Source organism: Propithecus coquereli, unplaced genomic scaffold (assembly GCF_000956105.1).
Source record: "Propithecus coquereli isolate 6110/MARCELLA unplaced genomic scaffold, Pcoq_1.0 Scaffold21, whole genome shotgun sequence".
In the NCBI taxonomy this organism is placed as follows: Eukaryota; Metazoa; Chordata; class Mammalia; order Primates; family Indriidae; genus Propithecus; species Propithecus coquereli.
Window position 1 is genome coordinate 3,670,606 of NW_012146078.1, and position 10,790 is coordinate 3,681,395.

Sequence of the window (10,790 nt, forward strand, 5' to 3'; positions counted from 1 at the left end):
ATAGGATATATATACATGTAAAATTAGTGCAATGTGAGTCTTTGCCTGTTCATTTCTATCAGTTGGAAAACTAGAGATTTTTTTAAAGTCAATAGAAAGTTCTAAAAATTCCTATTACATTCCATATAATAAAAGGGAAATAATATTCAAATCAAAGGTATGGAGATGCTGAGGTGCAATGTACCACAGACAGTTACTGAGCTTATTAATATTAACAGAAATGAAATGTATTTCACATTTTTAAAAAGATGTTAGGAGTATAATAACTATGGTGAGTAACCTAGGATATTTAGTACCTTAAATTTGATTCCTAAATAAACAAGGGGCAGTCATAACAATCTCCTCCCATCCCTTTGATTTCAAATGTTGATAGGATATGGTTAAGATAATAGTCTTCTAGATATTTATATTAAACAGAACATATTAAATATTCACAAGTCTAGTATCCAGAATTATTTTGCCATACCTAATCCACTTTATGATTACTCTTTACTACTTAAATACTAAGGCAATATCAATCTCTGACTTTTACATTTATTCCAGTCATACTAAATAAAAGTTGATACCTCCTTCCCCTCTCTCCTTTCACTATGGGTAAGATGGAGAAGGGGCAAGAATGGTTAGATAGGAGAGATGTGTGCTTTGTGATGAATTATATCTTTTCTAGAAAGTAACAGAATTGTATAATAAAACAATAGGATTATATAGAAATTATGGATGAAGGTATGTTGTTAATTGAAAACTTCCCTGTAATTGTTGTAAAACATGAACCTAAAGAAATCACTGTCACTAATATTATTTATATATATATATTTTTTTTCAGTTAGCTTTTTAGGAATATTGCATAGGCAAACTATTGTTTATAACCTGCATAAATTATTTTCTGATTTTGAGTACTCTAGTATAATGATCAAATCAATAAATTTTGTATTTGTGTTGCTGTTAAAATATAAATTATATTCCTATCATTTTAGCAGTTTTAATATATTTCCTCCTAAAAGTTTAAATGTTTTATTATTTAGCATTTGTGTAGTTACTTCCCTCCCTCAAAAACCGACCCTTTAACAATAAATTGTCTTTAAACTAACACCGACATCGCACAAGTTTTTGAAATGCTTTTTTGAAGTCTTCATTAAAGATTGTATAAATCAGTGGATTTATAAGGGAATTGAGATATCCAAGCCATGTCAAAAAATTTGACATTTCTTCAGAAATTTTACATTTTTCACAGACATTAACAACCAACTCTTTTACAAAAAAAGGAAGCCAACATATTACAAATGCACCCAAGATTAATCCCAGGGTGGTGGCTGCTTTGCGTTCTCTTGTGCCTGAGATCCTTTGCCTTCTCCAAGATTTCTCATGCTTGAATTCAGACCTGGGACTTTTCACTGTGCTATGAAATTTATCAATGTCTGTTGATGGATCAGATAAAGACTTTTCTAGCACATAGGATGTGGAGACCAGTCTAGTGCTTTTCTCACCACTCTCCAAAAGGACTTGGCCATTCAGCTCCTCTTTTGCAATCTTACTTGCTTGTCTCTTGTGGTATAATGTCTTTGCTGCCCTATATATTTTGTAGTAGAGGATCAAAATCAATACTAGTGGGATGTAGAAAGCTCCAAATGTTGAGTAAATAGTGGAAACAATGTGGTCGTGCTTGATGATGCATTCATCATCTCGGCTAGCTCCTTGGTGCCTCCAGAATAGAGGAGGCATAGAGATAAAAACGGATATAATCCAAACTACTGTAATCATAATGCCGGCATGCTTGGGGGTCCTTTTCCTGGCGTACTCAACCGCATCTGTGATTGCCCGATACCGATCCAAAGCTATAGCTGAGAGATGCAAGATGGAGCATGTGCAGCAGGTAATATCCACACTCAGCCAAATGTCACACACCACTTGCCCCATAATCCAGCTCTCTCTCACAATATACACAATGCTGAAGGGCATCACCAGGACAGCTACAAGAAAATCTGTGACGGCAAGGGAACAAATTAAATAGTTGGCTGGGTGGTGCAGCTTCCGGGTAACAATAATTGCAGCAATCACAAGGGAGTTGATGGTGGTTGTCATCAGTGCCAGCCCAGAAAGCGTGAGGGACACCAGAATTTTGGGTAGCATTCTGTTTAACAGTTCCTCTGAGGTCAAGTTTTGATCAGATGAGTTTAAGAAATCCATTTTTTATTTTTTTAAAAGATTAATATAGCTGAAAAATGGATACCTGTAACAAAGGAAGAGAAAAAATAGTTCAGAGAAGCCTTCAAGAATTTTTCTCTTCCTTTCAGAATACTTTTTTGAAGTATATGTGTATGTTTTTCCAGACTATTCTATGGATCTAAAAAATGAAGTTCAGATTGCAGGCTTTCTTTTCCTTTTCATTTAATTTAAGAGAAATCCAGTGAGAACAGTAACAAACAGTAATTTCCAAAACATTTCTTAAAATACAGCTGAAATAAAACAATTTTCATGAATAAACTAGACTGTTACTCAGTCAAATTTCTACCATTATAGAATTGCTTTTTAAAACAGTGTTAACCCTAGCTATATTTTTCTCTTTGTCCACAGCAGAAAAAGTTTAAACGCACAGGTCATTAGTATATATTTGTGCATTGTATAATGTAATATGAGAATATATTACATTAAAGGCAGTATTCAAAATGATAAACAATTTTGTATTTAATTCAAAGTTACATTGAGAACATTATCATTGGCCTGTGAAGACTAAAGGAAATTTTAGTATATTACTTCAGGATATAGAGGTTATATAAAGGGAAATAAGCAAAAAAATTAGTAATCTCCAGCATTCCATGATCATTTTATGAAATTAGGAAAATGTCAGAATGTTTAGTAGACTTTGTGGATATAAGTAGTTTATTTGGTTTAAAAGAATAATATAAGATTAGTTGGAGTCAAATAACCATATAACACTACCCATTATAACAATGACACACATGACCAAATAACCCACTTACCAAGCAAACTTGCCAGTAAGGAGAGCTCATAATAGTACTCACCCTGAAATGGAAATTATTCTTCTTTGTAAGTCACCATTGTTAACAACCAGGTTACCTTACTTCTGTAAGAGGACTCTCCACACATAGCTTATATTTTTTGCTTCAGTCCATGCTATTACTTAATTACAAGTAAAATAAAAGCATTTGAAGTGTAATAAAATAAGATAGCTTTTTTTTCCCCATCAATCCTCTTCTCTTTAATAACTCTTTAGCAGCTACAGGTATCTTAGGAGAAGACAAACAGAAAGTAGAAACCTGAAACTTTATTCTTGATTATAACCATTATTATACTTTCATATTCCTTAAATTATATTACTTTATTGTCTTTATGTAGCTCTTGGACTTTGTGCTCTCATTCTATTCGCTCCCCTTCCCTCCCATTGTTTCCATTCTTTTCAACCTCTTATAAGGGTTATGCTATGACCATATTTCCTGAAATCAATATTGGATCACAGGGCCTGAGACATAATGATGTGCTCACAGGCACCATCAGGACTGTCAATAAAATCCTCAATGTGTGTTTTCAGTATCAGTGAACCTCACAGTCCTTAGCTATTTTCCCCTGAAACATTTTTAGGGGGTCAATATCAAATGTAAAACACTTACTTCAAAGCCAATAATACAAACTGGTAGATTAATTAATTTCTACTTTACTTCCAATTTTCCCCCATTCTTGCATCATAAAATTTGTGCTATATATTTAATTTAAAAACCCTTAATATATTTTTAATTGGCTAATTCCTTCACAACAGTGTTTATTTAGTGTTATAGGAATTGATTGAAAGTGCTGACATTTTTCATCCTATAGGCAAAAATAACTTCCCGCTTTAATTTGCCTGATAAACAGTTTTTGCAGGAAATAATCCTGAAATTACCTTTTGTATAGAATTTTAAAGAAGAGAAATCTTGTGTGAGTTTCCATAATAAAAATTAATTATATAGAAAAGTGGATCAGCTTAAAATTAGAAGGTGAATTATTTTGTAATTCAACTGATTTCTCTGTCACATTGTAGCATTTAAATTAAGCTCAATAAAATGGTACTTAATGCCAAGAAAAAAATCAAAATTTTTGTTGTATTTTAGAATTGTATGATAAAATTTGTGTCATATAAATTACCTTACAGTTTACCTGACATCTTTTTAATATTAAACTTAGAAACTTAATTAATCTTTTGATTAATTAAGTTATAGACAACAAAGAAAATAGGAAAATAAATTCAGCCAAATCACAATTGGGTTTTATTTTCTTTTTGTCTTATTTTTCTTGCTATTTACAATTAGAAATTTAACAAACTATTTACCTTCATTAATTCAGGCATGGCCTCTGACCAGATTCCTTCATGTTTCTTTATATCTTAAGTTACCACTGTGTGTTCTCATGGTGCTAGGGACCACCTCTGGGTTTTACTGGACATGGACTATGTTACACATGTCTCTTTTACTCTTAGAACATAAACTGGATTCTGTAGTTCAAATGTCTTCACTGGGAAATAGTCAAGATTACTCTTTAAGCAGAACCTGTAGTCTCATTAGTTATATATAGCCTTCTTGATAATCAGGGAGAGAGAAAACTTCTGCAGGCTTCACTCAGCACGAATATTTGCCAATTTGTTGATCTGGCCCCATGATGCACTTACTCCCCTGGTTATACACAGTATTTTTAATCTAATGTTTATTTATATTCAGGTGTCTGTTTGATCTTGATATCCAATTATATTGTCCTCTGATTAAACTATTTGCTCCTAGAGGCATAGTTCAATTTACTTTATATTGTAAGTAACCTGGGTGGGGGAGTCATGCACAAATAGTTTTTGTAAAAACATTGTAAAGTGGCAAGATAGTAAAATTCAGTTCTCTCAAGACCTCATGAAAACATACAAGTTTACTGTTTCAATTAGAATAATAATATTTGTCTTTTCTGAGTGTTTACTTCTGCAGGCACTGTGGTAAGTGCTTTATAAATATTAACCCATTTAATCTTCACAGCTAAACTTAGAGGTAGGTACAATTATTACCTTTCTTTTCGTAGATAAGAAAACTGAGCCACACAAGTTTAATAAACTTCTCTACAACAACAACATAACAAATAATTGGTAAAACAAATCCATTCTCTAACCACCATTTTACTCTCTGTAGGAGGTTTGTTTACTTAATAGCTCTACTCTAGTCATGAGGTCTATAAAGTAACTACTTTTTACTATAAAATAAAGATTATGTTGTAAACTGAGAAGGGTATTCAAATGGAAAAAAATATCTAATTGAATGTTTCAGGTAGTAAACAGGTCTATGTGTGTTGATTGTAATAGTATGAATATATTTATAGTGTTTTCCATTTTTTTTTTTGCTGTCTTTCCAACTCTGAGACTTCCTTTCTGCTCTTATACTTCTTTGTTCTCATTTATTCCTTTAAGAACTATTTATTTATTTATTTATTTATTTATTTTGAGACAGAGTCTCACTGTGTTGCCCGGGGTAGAATGCCGTGGCATCATCCTAGCTCACAGCAACCTCAAACTCCTGGGCTCAAGCAATCCTTCTGCCTCAGCCTCCCGAGTAGCTGGGACTACAGACATGCACCACCATGCCCGGCTAATTTTTTCTATATATTTTTAGTTGTCCGATTAATTTGTTTCTATTTTTAGTAGAGACAGGGTCTCGCTCTTGCTCAGGCTGGTTTCGAACTCCTGAGCTCAAACAATCTGCCCACCTCGGCCTCCCAGAGAGCTAGGATTACAGGCGTGAGCCACCGCGCCTGGCCAGAACTATTTATTGAATGCTGTTTATGTGCTGATCAATCTCAGAGTTGTAAAAGATATTCCTCCCCATCCATCCCCCCTAAAAAACCTACCCCTGAACAATGCAAACAAAATAGCAAAACAACACATTGTTCTTGTCTTTTAGAAGCTAGCCTTAGTAATGAAACAACTAAACACATAATTATAGCATAATTATACAATGCAATAACAGCATTATAGAGATACGTATAAAGTATCCTGGGATTACTGGTGAGGGAGAATTAATTATACCATGGTTAGACAGTGAAAGCCTTTGTAGGTAGAGGGAAAAGTATTAGAAAAAGCAGAAGCATAAAAATGTAGGATGCATTCAGATACGTGAAGTAGTCTGATGTATAACTTACTTAAATACTGCAAAGGCATTATTAGGGCCAGGGTTGGAGGCGAGTGATGAAAGTTAACTGAAGAAGACAATGAAGGGCTTTGATAAAGACACAGATTTTATTTTGTAGGACATCAGAAGTCTTAGAAATGTAAGTGAAAGGATAAGATCTGTGTTTTGGCAGAGTGAGGTATGCAGGTAGCAAGATATGTCTCAAAGAGAGTGGTGCTGCTGCTCTAAGGAGAAGGTGTAAGCAAAAAAATTACAGAGCATTCTTAAGGCTTAGCTGAAATTAGAACCTTTAAGAGGTAATTGGGATAAAATTGGTCTAGGTTTTTGTTATCCTCCATCAGTGTTTCAAATTTGGGTTTATATTGCAAAGAAGAAGATAACCGAATTGATTCAGGATTGGATCAGGAATCGGGATGCAGACTGGGGTCAAAGGCCAAAGGGAAGATGTTGGTGCGAGTGCTGGATAGTGCTAGTTTCTTAAAAGAGCACTCCAGAGAGAACAACATGCTGAGGAAATAGACCGGGGTTGAAAAATTTGAGGTCCTGATGAGGTTCAGGAGCAGGTGTAATGTGGGTTTGGGTAATGTGCAAGGATGAAAAAAAAAAGAGATTGCTATGAGGTTCAGAGTCTGGGATTGCATAGTTTTGAACTCTGGGAGTGATTCCAGAACTAGGATACGAAAATGCTAGGGATTGCTCTAACTCCTTTGTACCAGTGGAGACCTGCTTACAGAGAGAGATGTGAACCTACACAAAGGTTTTACAGCACTTCTGTTCATGGAATCTTGCCTATTTTGCCATGTGTATGTGTAAATTTTCTTTTCTTTATTTCTTTGTCATTACCTGCTGGATCTGATCTCTGAGGTTCTTGATAGACACTGCTCAGGTTTTTCCACTCAATTGCCTTTTTGGCTTTGGATACCCACCCCTCCCCATCACGTCTTGCTTTAACTCAGTTTGTGTCCAATTTAGGGAGTGTGCTCATGCTTCTTCAATGTCTGATCTAGTTTTATTCTCAGTTTGTGGATTATCTTCTCTTTATTTTGTCTGTTGGCTCCAATGATTCCCATCTCTCCCATACTCAAAATATATTCAACCCATTTCCTAAGCTCCCCAAATCTCATCCAGTCATGGCACCAGCCTTGAAGTCCGTGATCTTGTGTTTTGTATCAGGTCAAGAAACAGATGAGACTCCTTGGAGCTTCAGTGCCTCTTGACTCAGAGAGCTGTGAAGTAAAAAGACAATTTATCTGTTCCTCAATCCTCAACATAAAATGGTGAGATGGGGACAGGATAACTGCAATGGACACCCCCATTAAGAAAGATGAGGAAATGGGAAGCACATAGTGGCCACTGACCTGAAATCCACCCAGACAAATGTTATCAGAATATGCCACTCTGAGGGTTAGAAATCCACCTGCATTAGGGCTCACTTCTGCTTTCTAAATTGGTTCCCTAATTCACTGTACTCTTCACTCTTGAATCCCCTCGCCAGGCTCTTGACTCTGCTCTTGGAGAGGTCCCGTCTGGTCTAGGAGAAATAGTCTGGATTTACAGCCAAGTAGGCTTCTCTCCTTGCTTTCTGCCGAAAGCTTTTTTCATTTTGCACTCTTTCCCTTTTAATACAAGTTAGTACAATTTTCTTAAAAACTTTGTGTTTCCCTGTAAATCTGATTGACAGTCACTACATGCCCAAGTGCCACATGCATAATTCTTTTCAAGACAGATTTCTCTCTTCTTTGGACAGAATATTAGGGCTATGGGATAACAACCTTGAGATTCCTAAAAGTCCCTTTGTCTAGCTTGGAGGCTCTACTAGGCACCCCTTAAATTTTTCTGAAGTCTTAATAAAAGGTTTTGTAGCCATATCCTTTATTTTTATTTTTATTTTTTTGTAGATAGTGTCTCGCTCTGTTGTCCTGGGTAGAATACAGTGGCATCGTCATAGTTCACGGCAACCTCAAACTCCTGGGATCAAGTGATCCTCCTGCCTTAGCCTCCCAAATAAATAGCTGGGACTATAGGTGCATGCCACTACATCTGGCTAATTTTTCTATTTTTAGTAGCGATGGGGTCTTACTCTTGCTCAGGCTGGTCTGGAACTCCTGAGCTCAAGTGATCCTCTTGCCTCAGCCTCCCAGAGTGCTACGATTACAGGTGTGAGTCACCACGCCTGGCTTAGCCATATCCTTGATATGTTCTTTACCCTGATGCTATTTTTTTCTTTGGCAGTCTTTTGTTCTCTGGATAGATGAGTCATGTGAAATAGTTTTGTTTTCCTATCTAACAAGTCCTAGCTCTTATATATTTCTTCTAAATTTTGCTTGTAAACTTTAATTCTTCTCTTTCCATTATACACAGCCAAAAAAATTGTCAGTTGGCATTTTAAAAATTCTTCCTAGAAATTCCTTTGAGCAGATCCACAAGTTCATTAAACACATTTTATCTTCCATGTTACTGCAGACCATACTTTTACAAGTTGTTTTACTACTGCAAAACAGGAGTTGCCCTCTTGCAATTCTCTGTCAACAGAAAAGAAGTCAAACTCTATAAAATAATTTTAAAGAGGTTTATTTTGAGCCATGTGTGAGGACCATGGCCTGGAGCCACACCCAAGAAGCCTTAAGCAAGTGGACTCGCTGTGGTTGGGTTACAGTTTGGTAACCAAAAGAATCAGCTTCAGTGTCTTCTTCTTTGACATTAGGTAGCAAGAATACTGAATCTAAGTTTTGATTTTCCTGGCCTTTGTCCCCTAGCGTTTTGAACACTGGTGTAAACTCTAATATCCTCATGAAACCCCTTTATTGAGTGACTCTGTTTTCCTGACCAGTCTCAGACTGATACAAGCAGATATAGTGCTAAGTGGTTATTGAAATTTAGTTTCTTCATCTTCCTTTTTTCCTATGTTTTATCATTAAAGAAATGATTGTAATGTTTGAGGACAATTTATGTGAACAGCTGGAATGTTGAATTTTAGTACATACTGAAGAGTAAGAGCTGTTTCACACTTAGTTTTCTAGACCTACTAAAGGACAAATGAACCATGGTTAGTCATTTTAAAATGACTTGCCCCCATGAGAAATATACACTCACATAGGAGTGCTCCTTTGAGAAGAGTGTTCATTCCCTGGTAGCTACTGACATCCACGTGCAGTCCATTGATTCATTAAGCAGCTTTAACCAAATCTTAAAAAAAAATTTAGAAAGAAGAGTAATTCTGATTTTAAATGGGATTTACATATACACATATTTCATTGCTCAAACGGATCTGGTTATTGTCTTCAAGAGATACCCACTTGGTAGTCTGCCACATTTGGGAAAATAATTAAGTTGCAACAGTGACAATCTTAGAGAAAACTTTCAATGAATACTCTGAAACTAGCTATAGGAGCACCTGCTATGTGCTTTTCCTACGGAAAAGGGAGTAAATAAGTATGTACAGACTCAGTATGCTCTACTATTTGGTTGACTGTTGCTGAAACCTAAAGAAAAGAAGAAAGGAAGTTGAGTGTGTGTGTGAGGGTGTGTGTGTGTGTGTGTGAAGGAGGGATAGGAAGATATGACAGAAGTGGGGATGTGAAGGCAACAGGAACTGGTATTTATTTATGAGATTGTAGCTTCAATTAATTAAGTATTGTAAATAAAACCACAAGTGCTAGAGTTCAATAGAACTTCATTTGCAGCCTTATTCCCTCACTTAATAGTGTGAGCTCAGGAAAATCATTTCAAAGACTCAGTTTCATTATCTGTAGAGGGAAGATAATAAAAGTCAAACCTTACAAAGTCTTGTTGAAGATTAAATATAAATCCCTTAGGTGCCTGGCACCTAAAGTGCCAGGCGAATATTTATATTGGTTATCTGTGGTACACAGTGCAAGCAACCTCTACCTTTAGGATTACGGTAAGCATTAGAGATAGTCATGAAAGTATTATTTTAATTTTTATCCCAGTCCTCATTTTATAGTATCCATAGTACCATCATTGTTTAATACTAAATTTTCTAATTCTATTGTATGTAAGGGGATGGTAGGAGGAAATAAAGTACAATTACCATGAATAAGGAATGATATATTCTTCCAATATTTGTATTAAAATAGAAAATGGGTAATATATTAGCAAGCTAGAGATGGAAATTTTGAAAGAACATGGTCATTATCTTTTCTTCCTTTCTACCTACCATTCTCTTTCCTTGATTGCTTTTTTTTTAGAGTCCCATTTAAAGCATGATCCTTTAGTATTTAGGAAGGCAAATAGTTCACTCCATAGTGACATTGCATATAATAATACTTTATGTAAGTAGTGATCACCAGGAATTAGAAAAAATGTGGAAATTCTGTATCCTTGCTGGAAAGATACCAGAAAGTTGATATTTAGCTATATGTTAGTTGGGAAGAATACTTTTAAAAATTTGTTTCTAAAATTAATTATTAACAATGTGGTAAATATCTAATCTAGGGAAAAATACTAGGTTGGGCAAAGTCCATCTCAAACTGGGGGGTGACAATAGCTAATCTTCCCTAAACATGAATAAAAACATCCTGATAAATTATTTGAAAAAAAATATCACATGCTTAGGATGTGTTAAAACTTAATGAAAGCTGTTGTGGTTGTGATGATAACAAAATTAATTTTGGTGATGAG

At 35.2% G+C, this 10,790-nt stretch overlaps 1 protein-coding gene across 1 annotated transcript; it reads right to left on the reverse strand.

The window, feature by feature from the left end:
• Positions 1 to 617: 617 nt before the first annotated feature.
• Positions 618 to 7,682, reverse strand: HTR1F (5-hydroxytryptamine (serotonin) receptor 1F, G protein-coupled). Its single transcript, XM_012644329.1, has 2 exons — positions 7,567 to 7,682; positions 618 to 2,227 (listed from the first exon to the last, which is right to left on the reverse strand). Exon 2 carries the CDS (start codon positions 2,182 to 2,184, stop codon positions 1,084 to 1,086), a length of 1,101 nt encoding a protein of 366 aa, XP_012499783.1. The 5' UTR covers positions 2,185 to 2,227; positions 7,567 to 7,682; the 3' UTR covers positions 618 to 1,083.
• Positions 7,683 to 10,790: the final 3,108 nt, after the last annotated feature.